Genomic DNA, 12,571 nt, shown 5'->3' with positions numbered 1-12,571 from the left:
TCCCACGTGACCCGACGACCCCGCCCCCACAACCTCCTTCCCCTTACCCACCCCCCCCAACCCTTTCCCTTCCCCGCCCCCGCCACCGCTGGAGTCGCGGCGCTGCAGGCCGGAGCTGGGTTGGAGGAGCACCCTGGCTCGGTGGGGAATCTGTGCCGGCGGGCCTCTAAGCTAGGTGGGCGAGCAAGCGAAAGAGCGAGCTAGCAAGTCGGGCGGCGGCGTGCGGCGCCGTTAAGGGCGCTGCCCCGCGCGCTCCCAGGCCGCCCCGGGTCCCGGGCTCTTAGAAGGAGGATAATTCCTGGGCCCGAAAAGCAGGGGCGGACGGAGGCGTTGTCGTCGCTCAAGCTCGTCGCGGCGTGTGGAACCTTAGGTTGGCGCCTGGGGTTGGGGACTGAGGCTAAGGGCGCTGCCTGTCAGAGCGGAGAGCCGGGTTTGCCTCGCGCCCCCGCTCAGGACCCTGACGCGGGTGAGGCGGCCCCGGGAGCATGAGCGGGCAGCGCGTGGACGTCAAGGTGGTGATGTTGGGCAAGGAGTACGTGGGCAAGACGAGCCTGGTGGAGCGATACGTGCACGACCGCTTCCTGGTGGGGCCTTATCAGAATGTGAGTGTGCCCGGCAGGGCCCAGCACGGCTGGGAGGGGGCTAGCCGACACGCGAGGCTCTGATCGCTTCCCCTTGGTTGCAGACCATAGGGGCCGCCTTCGTAGCCAAGGTGATGTCCGTCGGAGACCGGACGGTGACTTTGGGTATTTGGGTGAGTTCTCTGGGCACGTAATCTGGGAAAACCCATTCTTGAGGAGGCGTAGGTCCTTGCCTTTTACTGATTTGTGGGCTCACGAAGGTTTCTGTTCTCTAGACCCCAATTTAAAAACAGGGGTCTGGAGGACGTGGTATTAGTTTGTGGGGAGTATAGCTTCGTAACCCAGGCCAGGGCTGAGCCTCCCCCTGCCCTTCAGGACACAGCAGGCTCTGAGCGCTATGAGGCCATGAGCCGAATCTACTATCGGGGCGCCAAGGCTGCCATCGTCTGCTATGGTAAGAAGGGTTTTGGCCTGTTCCTCAAACAAGAAGGGGAGGGTACCAGGCTGGCCTTATAGAACAGCCCCTAACCCTTGCTTGTTTCCTGTATTCCACACCAAGACCTGACGGACAGCAGCAGCTTTGAACGGGCCAAGTTCTGGGTGAAGGAGCTGCGCAACCTAGAGGAGGTAGGTGGCCTGACCTCACCAGAAGACCAGGCAGGGGCTGGGGGTCTGGTGGCCCAAGGGAGGTGACCCTGGCCTTGTCTTCTGGTCCAGGGCTGTCAGATCTACTTGTGTGGCACCAAGAGTGACCTGCTGGAGGAGGACAGGCGGAGGCGACGGGTGGACTTCCACGACGTTCAGGACTATGCAGACAGTAGCTGCTCCTTAGCTCCTTGGGTTGGGGGTGGGGAGGGGAGGAAAGTGGCTGCTTGGGTGGGTCACAGAAAATGGGGGCTGCTTTGGCAAGATCCCCCACAGGAAGACTGTCTCTGCCTCTGCGCATCTGTGGGGTTCGGAAGAGTCCCTGTACTGCTAGTCTGTGCCCACTTAATTCTCAAGTATGAGGCTTTAGTCATTTCTCTTTACAGATATCAAAGCTCAGCTCTTTGAAACATCCAGCAAGACAGGCCAGAGTGTGGGTGAGTGCTGTCCTTGCCCTCACAGCAGAACACATAGGGGCAACAAAGGAGGCAGAGAAAAGCCCAGAGGACTGGGTTACTATGTGATCCCTGGGTTCCTAGCGTCTGGTTCTCACTGATTGCCCTTTTTCCTGCCAGACGAGCTCTTCCAGAAAGTGGCAGAGGATTACGTCAGTGTGGCCGCCTTCCAGGTGATGACAGGTGTGTTTTTCCTTAGCTCCTGTGGAGACTCCCTTTAGGCCCACAGCACCTGACTCCCCCCACCCCACAACAGTATGTTGAGCTACCACCTCTCTCTTTGACAGAGGACAAGGGCGTGGACCTGGGCCAGAAGGCAAACCCCTACTTCTACAGCTGTTGTCATCACTGAGTCACCACTCACTTGGCCTGGGGGGGGATCCCCCCAGGAAGGCTGGACCTAGCTCTTGTCTGGGCTTGGATGATCGAACATCTGAGCTCCCTGGGTTCCCGTGGCAGCAGAGGTGGCACCTGCCTGTGCTGGCCCATGGAACGGAGACAGCATTGGGGCTGACTGATGGGCACAAAGAGGGTAAGGGCTGATTTGGACCCCGGGCTTCTGCCCTGGACAACAGTTGTGTCTACAGATTATTTAAATGGCTTCTGATTTGTAAATAAAATCAATGCACTGTGAATTACACTCAACCCCTTTCCCTGCTGTCTGGATTGGGTGTCAGGACACCTAGGACTTTCTGGGGCCACCTGATTGGCCTTACTTCCTATAATCAGGGTTCTTCTCAGGTCTTATTTTCCTTCGGAAACCAAGCGGCTTCACCCTAGGGTTGCAGTTAAGATAATAGAGAAGCAAAAGGGCCCTTTGCTGCGTTCTTTAGCGGGGGCAGAGATAGGGTGAAAAGCTGGGGTTGGGGCAGTGCAAAGCTCACATGGTTCCTTCTTGGTGTTAAGAACTTGAAAGGCACTCAGGTGGTATCCAGAGATCAAAGGGTCAAGCATTTCTACCTCAGACTGGCTGGCTCTACTGCACCTCTGTCACGTCGAGGTCTGTGAGTCATCCTTGTGGCTCAGAGCCTAAGCTTCCCAGCAACATGCTATAATGTGGCTTAATAGTAGACAAATTACAGGTTCTGCAAGACTTAGAAAGGTCTTAGAGATCCAGATTGGGCTCTAACTCAGCTACCCAGAAAAGGGATTCAAACTTGGCTGTGTTCTTCTTTTAAAATGAGGTGACTAGTACCTAGTTCAAGACTGAAGAGTATGGTTGAAATGTTAACTGTAGAACTAAATGCTTGTCCCCTATTCTTCCCTGGGGCAGGAAGTTCAGGACGAAGTCACAAAGGGAAGTGATTTCCAGGGTTAGCTGAAAGTATTATTTTTGGGCCTTAGATGTCTTCAGAAGAACCAGATGTTACTGTACACAGGACTGACCTTTCCTTTTCACAAGGAAGCATACAGCAGCCCTCCCTTTCTGGTGTGGGATGCTCAGCCTCTGCTTCACTATCCCATTTTAGGCCTGGGCTGGGTCTTCTGCAGTGCTCAGCGCCTGCCTCTAAAAAAATAAAAACTTGGCCAAGATGGCTAGACTCATAATCAGAAAAGTGCTTTGGTTCCAGTTCCTTTTTAAAAACCAATTCCTCAAAACACCCTTCCTTTGCGTGGGTGATGAAGGCCTCCTGGGTAGGGACTGAGACCGACAGCAGCCACTCCCGAAAGCAGCAGACATTCTGACAGCAGTGGCTGCTGGGAGGAAACCCACACCACTTCCATGAGGTGCTTGGAGGAAGGGCTCAGCTGTGTCCCCATCTGGGAACCACCTCAGTCTGGCTTCTGCTCTCACGCCACACCCATCCTCCCTCCTGTTAGGCTCTATCTCCCCACGGACAACAAAACAAAACACAGGGCAAGGGCCATAAGAGTAAAGTTAAACTTTACTTTACAGTAATTTTTTTTCTATATACAAAGAATTACAGTACATGTTTATGGGGACTCCTAGCACAGGCTCCCCTCTGTTTCACTAAGAGTTTCACTTACCGCTGACAATCTATGGGGGTGAAGGGGGGCAAAAAAAGTGATGGACCTCAGCTGACACCCCCTTTTGCCCCTTAAAAATATAAAGATAGATCTCTTTGTCAGCTTGTTTTTTTGCCAAGACTTAGAAAGCTGCTCTTCCATGAGCTCCCGTGTGCTGCGCTTGCCCAACACTCGCCTACATGCACACAGGCAGCACGCGTCTCAGACCTGGAGACTGCCTTTCTCTGCCCCGACCCTGCAAGTCTAAAGCACCAGAACCGATCATTTCTGCTCCTGCTCCCTGGGCTCACCTCTTATCTGCAAAAGTTTGCTGGATTTCCAAGGTGTTATACCTGAAGCCCCTAAAGAGCCTGATGTTTTGAGAGTCATGGGAAAGTAGCTCTAGAAAAGGGACCACATGTGCTATTTTTGCTTATGTTGATAGGAAACGTTTCTGCCCAGGCTGTGGATTTCTAATTAAAATAAACTCTTTCCACTTCCTTAAGAAATAATATCCTTAGTCTTCATAAGCAATAGAGGTGCTCCCATGAGAGTGAAGAGGTAGAGGGGCAGAAGGCATCTGAGGGAGATCCCACACCTGGAGCTCTCTACCAGCCTGTTCAGGCGGTGTGGACGGAGGCTGTGGACAAGGTAACACCAGCCCTGAGAAACTCAAAGAACTCCCTCATCTGCAAACAGCGTGTCTTCCACTTCTGGACTGCACTGGATCACCCCAGGGTCGGGTGCAGGACTCACCAAAGCTCTACCTTCTCTTCTTCTAACAGAACCTCGAGGGAACTAAGACATGAGATCTCTTGCTCCCAAACAGGAATCTAGGTTTCTCAAGTCACCAGTCCTTCAACCCTTGGCAGTGCTTATTTTTACCAGGAAATTAGCACCATCATTACATTTTTGTGTGTGTACAAAGCAAATTACCTATTCTTTTTTCAATTTACACTATAGCAACCTCTGGCCCTGCTACGCTAGCCCTAGGAAGCTCAGCTGCGAGCTAACGGGCCACAGTCAATGAAAGTCTCATGCAGCAGCTACTGAGCTCTAAATGATTTGGAATGTCGAACACATGATACAGCCCAGTCATTATTCAGGAGGAATAGGGGCTTGTCCCACCTCCTTTCCTGCCATGATCTCAGAGAGGTGAGGACACTGAGCTAACTCTGACCTGGTTGACAGATACCAAGAGGATGAAGATATCCCCTCAGAAAGCCTTGGAGAAAACCCACTTTTTATAGGAGCTGATGCAAAAAATAAAATCCATCCACGTTTAGTGCTCTCCTGATTCTTCTCCACAGGGGAAGCTGCCAGGACCAACTTCCTTCCTGCCACTCTGTTCTCATGAGGCAACGTGCGAGTCCAGCTCCAGTGAGTAGATGCTGCCAAGCCTGGAAAAGGATCGCTGATGCACTTCATGCCCTGACTGTAGTGTGGGGTGGAGAATGTAAAGAAAAAAACAATTATTTATATCAATGCTAAAGATGTAGATTTGGGAGTTGTTCAGAAGAGGATCAACACAGTGATTTAAATCACTTCAAACTCAATAACTTCAGGGGGAAGCAGACATTAAAAAAAACTTAAATGCTGTTGTAGCAACATCTGTTTTGCTATGAGAATGGGTTTGCTCCAGTAGAGAAGCAAATGAGGCTTTGAATAAAAATTTCAACAGTTTTCATAATTTTCTTCTGAATAGGGCTAAGGGAGGTATTAGTTCTCCAGGTACTTGTGGAAGCTATGGCTTCCTCCTCAGAAAGGCTTCCTGGGGAACCAGCTTAGAGACAGACTCTTGAGATCCTGATTTATAAGTATTTGGCCAAATGCCAAAATACCACCTTACGTAAAGATCAGGAGTTTCTAAGAGTAAAGCTTTCCTGTTAATTGCCAATTCACACTCCCTGGAGAAAAGGTCTCCGCATAGGCTTCAGGAAAATCCCCAAAGGCCAGCAAGGTCAACACCCTCCTTTCATGCAAGAGTCTCTCTTTCCAAAAGTCTAACCGACTCTGCTTCTAATTCTACAGTGACTGCTTTCACGATGTTAACAATCTAGTATCAAATACTATTAGTGGGCCTGAGCTGAATGTCTAGTTTCCAATCAATCTAAGAATCTTTCAATGGCCCTCACAAAACTCTGGCTGGCTGTCCATCCATTTAAAGGGCTACCCTGCCTCCCCCAAACCAAGCACAGTTCAGAAGTTGTTTACTAGGCAGGTCTGGAAGGAAGCTTCCAGTGAATGATGGAGAATGGAAAAAACTGAAAACCACAAAGTGGTCTACCTTTCCCTCACTCCTTCCTGTCCTGTGAGACTTATCTAGAGTGGCTGTCAAGTCAATTACCTACCAAAGCCTACATCAGAGAAGCTACTTCATGATCAAACTTCTCCTCTTAAAAATTTTACATAGCCTGCATACCCACCCCCCCAAAAAAATTCACAGTTTATTTCATGAAACAAAGAGCTACGGTAATTGAACACACAACATAGTGGAAAGAGGTTCTGACAGCGCAGTGCAGTTATCTTTTTCTGATCACGACTACAGATGACAGGAGAAAAAAGGGCACAGGACTGGCACCAAGCAAATCCTACTCATACCTAAGAGATTAGGGAAAGGGACCTACTAGCTGCAGTTATATACTTATTATTCTCACACATGATAAATACTTAATATAATGAACTTTAATGTTTTGGGTGAATTTCTTTAAAAATATCTTTTCCATGGTTTAAAATTTTTTAAAAGAAAATAAGATGCTTTGTTTTCTCTTCCTCTTAAACAAAGAGCTTTTCCTCTCTGATGATGTAGGAAGAGAGAGGATGAAAGGGGAGAACTAGGCAGGTGGAATTTACAGAGGAGAGTCTGAGGTCTAAGTGAGATGCAAGAATAGGCCCCTAAACTCAGGGCAGCTCTGCCCAGCCTCTTGTCTCTGCCTGAGTTCAAATGTCTCAACCCCAGAGACAGACTTTGGGAGATAAAAGCAAATTCTTTTTAAAATCTTTATATAAAGCGCAAATGCTTCTAAAACAACTATTGTTCCCTCCTTAGAAGTGACAGGAGTAACCTCAATAAAAACTCAGGAGGAAGAAATTGGGACAATACAGAATCCTGTTGAGGGTATAAAAGCCATAACTGAGACAGAAATGGCCAGGAGACATTGGGGCCAGGAGATGGCCTGTTGGCTAAAGCTGCTGGCTACATTGGCGAAGCAGAGGTAAACATGTTTGGTCTAGGGACGAGGGGGTGGGCGAATGGGAAGGAACTGGCCAAACAGTACTTCCTGTTGGCAGTCAGTGAGCTGGGTGAATGGTAGGGCGGGGTAGCACCAACAGATTTCCCAGCCCTTGGGCCCCAGCTCAGGGCAGCAGTAACAGATAATCAGCAGTTATGAGGAGTCATCTCTTAGGCTGGACATTGCTCTGTAAGCCCCATCTTGCCAGTCATAGGGGAGGGGTTCTGGCTTGCCCTTAGGCTAAGTCAGCAGGTAGGCGCTCTCAACACTGAGCACACCATTTCTCAGGGAGAGGGTGATAGGATCCACTAGTGAAGATGACGACTCCTCCGTTCAGGTAGGAGGGCAAGAGATCAGAAGATAAGTAATTTCTCACCAGGATCTGGCATTCTCCCTGAGCTGGTGGTGGATCTAGCCCAGAGTTTGCCAGAATCCCTAGATCTACTGCCCGAGACTCTGAAATCTGAAAGCACCTGAGTGTTTGGGGGACAGGCCTGGGGTGAGCTGATGTACAAGGAGGAAAGAAAGTTTGTAGAAAAGGAAGGTAAGCTTGCCAATTGCCTTCTTACACTGAGGGAAAGCTGTGTCCTCACAGAGCCCAGCCCCTCAACCAACTGCTCCACCAAGGACAGATCTCTGCAGAGCCCAGCCAGAAGCAGCACTGGCTGCCCAGTCACAGCCCTTGGCTTTGGTGCAGCCCCCTCCTGCCTATAGAGGAGACCTCTGCATGAGCTCACATGCATGCACACGCACACAGGGACAGCTGACCAGGAGACACTCAAGAACCACTTCTGGGGCCACAAAGGACATTCATTACAAAATGAGCCCAGAGCCCCAGGGCCCCTCAACTTCCTGTTATTTATTTCCTGGTCAAAGGTTCTTAAAAAACAACCTGAGAACCTAGGCAGGCATGTCAGGCTCACAGGGATCAGGTCTTATTTATCTCTGTATTTCATGCCAGTGACGAGTACCACACCTAACATACACAGATGTTCAAGAAATCACCACCGACTTGAACGGGTATTAGTTCCTCCCAAGGATTCATCAGGTACCCTCAGTGGGGCTTGGCAGGACTAGATAAAGAGCTTTGAGAGCCCTACTGCCTTCCAACCTGACCGGTGGAATTGAATCCCATGCTTGACTCCAGAGTGGACTTTTTATTTCAAGTTCACCATGAGTAAAGGTTGGGGGGAAAGAGACCCGCGTCTGTCTGTTTCCTTGGCTGGGGCCCACTTGGATTTCCATACATGGCTCACACAACCACAAGCCCCCCACTGGCTAATGTCACAAGAGTTTTGAATGTTGGGATATAAGGAAAGAATAACAGTGGAAAAGTGTTGGGGTCTGTTTTTTTTTAAGAGGGAAAAAGATTTTTCCCTTCCCCAAGAACCCTGGGGGCGGCTGGTCTGAGCACGTGGCATTTACTGGTGTTACTTCTGTTCTGACTCTGCACACTTGTGACTGGAAGGAGCCTGGTTAAGAGCTGGAAGCGTACTTTGCTCTGGTTTAGGGTCTTGCCCTCTTCCAAGAGACCAGCAAGTCTGTGCCAGTGTCTGTGTGCTCCCGGAGGACCAGCAAGACTGTGCCAGTGTCTGTCCGGCCACCATGGGCCAGAGCCCTGGCCCTGGTGAGGCCTTTCCTAGGGCCCAGGGGCTCTGCTCTGTGGTTGCCAGCTTCTTCTCTTCAGTGGAGAGGGAGGGCTTCCCGAGAGGCCTGAAGGACTGCCCACTCTTGGCAGCAAGTCCAGGTAGTTGCTGGCCTCCAGCCATCTGCTTCACCTGCTTCACCAGGCCTGGCGCTTGACTGGGAGGCCCTGGGGTCTGTTCAGCCCCTGCAGGTGCTCTTCCTGAGGCCTGAGTTGCTGGCTCATATAAAAAAGCCTTGGCAGGGGGCTGAGAAAGAAGTCTGGCCTGGGTAAGTGATTTAACAGCTTGCCAGGAGTGTTCTGAAGGGGCCACTGCTTTGCCCAGTGGCTGAAGGACAGCATCTGACACACTGCCTCTCTCAACAGCTCGTGGTATCTGTCCTAGACCTTTGCTGGCAGGCCATGAGCTCGACTCCAACACTGGCATCTTCTCATCAGCCTGTGGTGTGAGCTCATGGGGTGAACCTGCCCGTTCCTTCTGGCGAGGAGTGAGGTCTATGAGATCCATCACCAAAGCAGCTCTATTCTTTGACTGAGTATTCTGGTCCACGGGCCTCAGCGCTTTTTCTTTAGCTACCAGGGTCTGGACCACCGCTGACAGTACTTTGTCAGGAGGTGGGAGTCTCTGGGACAAAGAGACATGGGATTTGTCAGGGGGCCTGTCTGAAGTCTGGGGTTTGGGACCGCTGGTGACTAGCAGTTTCTCTGGCGGTGGAAGTCTCAGGCCAGTAGGGACTGGGGTTTTCTCCAGTGACTGGGGCCTTGGGCTGGCAGCACCTATGGATTTATCCAGCCTTGGGTCAGCTGTCCCCAGAGGTCTTTCCAGTGGCTGAGACCTGACTGAGGATGAGGAGCTTGGGCCGGTCACTGGAGAGGGTTTGTCAGATAGCTGGGGTCTTGGTCCTGCCACTACAGGTGGCCTGTCCAATGGCTTCTGGCTGGATACCAATGACTGGGGTTTGGTCCCTGACCCAGCAAGGTCCCTGACCCTATCTACAGGCTGCGGCCTGGAGTCAGTTCTGTCAGGAGGCCTTTCAGGCAGCGGGGGCCTCTGACAAGTCCCTGCCAGAGCTTTTTTGGACAGCGACAGCGACTGGTTGGTGTCAGCAGATGGCTTGTCCGATATCTTGGGCCCTTGAGCAGCCACTCCTGATGATTGCTCTGCCAGGTGAGTGCTTGGGCCTGGAGGCAGCGGTACTGGAGGAGGTACATACTCACGGATCTCCCCCGGCTCCAGAGGGTTGGGCCCACAGGGATCATGCTCAGTACAAGACAGACGCCCATCCAGTTTGGAGATGAAGAGCATCCCTTCCCGATGCTGCTTGCAGAAGGAGCTGGGACACATCTCACAGAAGGAGGCTGCTTCCTTTCCGCATATGTCACACTGATGCCAAGGACACTCCCATTTCCCTGAAAACACAGAAGTGAAACACAAACTAAGGAAAACAAAACATGCCTAAGATGGGCCACAGCTCTGGAACCAAGTCAAAGGAGTGAATGCAACCTGCTGCCTCCCTCAGAGAGCTCGTGCCCCTTGCCCACATCCCCTCCCTCAGGATCTAGGCTTTACTTTCTGCAAAATGTGTAAAAATAACAGCCAAATATTGTCACAACTAAGTATCAATTAAAAACCAAGCAGGAGTAAACAACAACGACGACTAAGGAGTAACCCTGATTTCTATGACTACTTCCAACAAGGAGAGAACAACAATAACAAAACAAAACAAAACCGACTTGGTTTTTAATTACTCGGGGCCATTGCTAACACAACCCGTGCCAGCAATGGCCCCGAGTAATTGCTTCTGAAACAATCCTCCATTTCATGGCACTGAAATCAGTGTTATGGCCTTGCCCCCAAGCTACCTCAGTTTCTATTATTTCATTATCCTGGCAACCACATACTGAAGAAAAGCTAATTTTCAGACAAACTCCTCTCACTCCCAACCCAAAGTTCTCTTTCTGCAGTTCCCAGAAGCAGGCCGCTAATGATGCGTGTCACCCAGAATAGTTTCTCACCTCTGTTGTTTAAAATAGATAGCACACCCAAATCCCTGAACTCTTCTAATGTCAAATTATCATCCAAAGATCAGTGACAATTTTCCCAGCCACGTATTTCTGAGTACCACACCTGCTTGCATAGGTTCTCCTGTGTTTACTAACACAGCTGCATCTCTTTCAGAGGGAAGCGGGCCAGAGCGGGGCTATAATCACCCAGAAGCTCCACTCCTTCTCAGTGTCTCTTTCTCTGGAGAGTGAACAGTAGTGGGCTTAAAGTCAGAAAACTTCTGGCTTTCAAGCCAGTTCCTCCATTTATATGCTTTAATGTGACAAGTCAAGACTCAAGCTTCCTCATTTGGAACATGGGAAGGTAAAAAGGCCTCATCTTTATAGGCTGGTGGGAGGATAAACTAACATAAAATGCTTCATGGGGCAAGTGAGTTTCTGTTCCCTTCTCTATAGTCTTTGTTGTCATTTATTTTGACAGTGAGAACATGAAATATGCCACTCCTCGATATTATACATGGGAAGACCAAAGGGCTCTGAGAATTCTGGCAGAGAACAAAGAGAACTCTAAATGGATTTTGGCACCAACCTGCTGGTCGCTTGGTTAGATTGAGACAGTCTGCATGGTAAACTTTGGGGCAGCCTGGCTTCTTACAAGAGACGAGCTGGCCAGCATCCCCACAGCTGAAACATTCATCCTCTCGCTCCTTTGTGACTTCACCCTGGGTTCTGCGCTTCCCCTGTTGCTTCTTCTTGAATTTCTTTGACTTTTCCTCTGTGGCAATGGGTTGATTCTAGAGGTCAAATATTGTTGACACATTAGTTGTAAGATCTTGACCAGGTTAACTAATCTCTCTGCGCTTCAGACTCTCCTCTGGAAAGACAGTCCTCATAGACTATTGTGAAGATAAAAGAAAATGCAGAAAAAGGTACAGGGCATATCATTGGTACCCAATAAATGGTAGCACTAAGTGTATCTGACATCAACTACTCCTACCACCTGAGTGCAATAAAAGAGAAATATGCTGCTTTTTGTTGACACACAAGGCTGGTATTAAGATCATCCTTTAATAAGTTTTATTTTTATTCTTAAGTTTGTCTAATTTCAAAACTAAGGAAGACTTCTCTGGGTCACACACATTTCTTAATTTATCCAACAAACCTTCACTGAGCTCTTCATATGAGCCATGTTCCAGCAAGACACAGAAAACTAATTCATGGTCTTTGCATCCTTATCTACATCAGTTTAGGTTCACACCCACCACTTGCCAAGACAGACCCTGGAGCAGCCAGCACATGGCCACCAAACTGCGTGGTTTTACCACAGTATTTCCCTTGGCCTAGAAACATCCAGGACCAATCCGGCTAACTGCCAGCCCTCAGGGATCTCCTCCCACTTCTAAACTTCTGCTCTCGAATCTCTCACTGAGTCACCTGTGAAGTGCTACACGGACCTTAAGGATACAGAGGCAGCCCAAGTGCACCAAATACCATTACATTCTGTTACTATTTTAATTTACAGGGACTAAATCCACTGCATACCTTAAGAAACAAGACCATTTAACCAACCAACAAAACAAAAAACAAAATCCAATATACATTTTCTTATTTAATAGATAAAAGAATAATTACTGGGTGTTCATGTATTATAGGTCAAAATGATCCTTTTATTAAATGATTTCATACTAATTTTCACTTTTCAGTTCAAAATGTTGACTTCACTATCAAGATGTATAACTTAAGAAATACCCAATTGGAGTCACCGTGTAGTCTACTTTGTATTAAAGTTAAACTTCAATTTTCAGTGTGCTGTTACTTATGATAGAGTAACTCAGGAAGCATCCAGACATTCACCTATCATGGTTCATCCATTATATAAAAACTTTAACACTCATTGAAAATGATGGTTAATAAAATAATGTAACAGCAAGAAAATATTTTTAAATAGTATCTACAAATTATAAACAATTTTTTATAGTTACAGAATTATAATTCAGTTAAAGTATACATAAAAAAACAGGATATAAGATACAACAAAGT

At 48.9% G+C, this 12,571-nt stretch overlaps 2 protein-coding genes across 6 annotated transcripts in view; one reads left to right on the top strand and one right to left on the bottom strand.

The window, feature by feature from the left end:
- Positions 1–34: 34 nt before the first annotated feature.
- On the top strand, positions 35–5,332 carry RAB24 (RAB24, member RAS oncogene family). 2 transcript variants are annotated; one of them, XR_002309974.2, is made up of 9 exons: positions 35–602; positions 686–754; positions 957–1,035; positions 1,141–1,208; positions 1,299–1,398; positions 1,613–1,663; positions 1,802–1,864; positions 1,969–2,213; positions 4,960–5,332. XR_002309974.2 is itself a non-coding variant. In XM_020874000.2 (8 exons), exons 1-8 carry the CDS (start codon positions 486–488, stop codon positions 2,031–2,033), a joined length of 612 nt encoding a protein of 203 aa, XP_020729659.1. In that variant the 5' UTR covers positions 35–485; the 3' UTR covers positions 2,034–2,326. The 2 variants fall into 2 exon arrangements, 1 of the variants encoding a protein (XP_020729659.1); XM_020874000.2 differs by lacking the exon at positions 4,960–5,332 and having other exon boundaries at positions 1,969–2,326.
- NSD1 (nuclear receptor binding SET domain protein 1) overlaps positions 3,550–12,571 on the bottom strand; it is a 146,522-nt gene continuing 137,500 nt past the window's right edge. For 3 of the 4 annotated variants that reach the window (XM_020873992.2, XM_020873990.2, XM_020873994.2), the window contains exons 22-23: positions 11,121–11,325; positions 8,025–9,937 (exon numbers count right to left, since the gene is read on the bottom strand). In XM_020873992.2, coding sequence (XP_020729651.2) covers positions 8,313–9,937; positions 11,121–11,325 — 1,830 coding nt within the window. In that variant the 3' untranslated portion in view covers positions 8,025–8,312. Of the gene's footprint in view, positions 9,938–11,120; positions 11,326–12,571 lie in introns of all 4 variants that reach the window. The other variant, XM_020873999.2, reaches the window with a different exon arrangement.

Source organism: Odocoileus virginianus, chromosome 3 (genome assembly GCF_023699985.2).
Source record: "Odocoileus virginianus isolate 20LAN1187 ecotype Illinois chromosome 3, Ovbor_1.2, whole genome shotgun sequence".
Lineage (NCBI taxonomy): Eukaryota > Metazoa > Chordata > Mammalia > Artiodactyla > Cervidae > Odocoileus > Odocoileus virginianus.
The sequence above is the reverse complement of the archived record's forward strand: the minus strand, read 5'-3'. Positions and strand labels throughout refer to the sequence as shown.

What these genes read in the sequence shown, in the direction of transcription:
- RAB24 (XM_020874000.2), top strand. Translation starts at nt 486, where the DNA reads ATGAGCGGGCAGCGCGTGGACGTCAAGGTGGTGATGTTGGGCAAGGAG. An exon ending in AGCTGCGCAACCTAGAGGAG is followed by an intron (nt 1,209 to 1,298) that starts GTAGGTGGCCTG and finishes CTTCTGGTCCAG; the next exon opens with GGCTGTCAGATCTACTTGTG. An exon ending in CGCCTTCCAGGTGATGACAG is followed by an intron (nt 1,865 to 1,968) that starts GTGTGTTTTTCC and finishes TCTCTTTGACAG; the next exon opens with AGGACAAGGGCGTGGACCTG.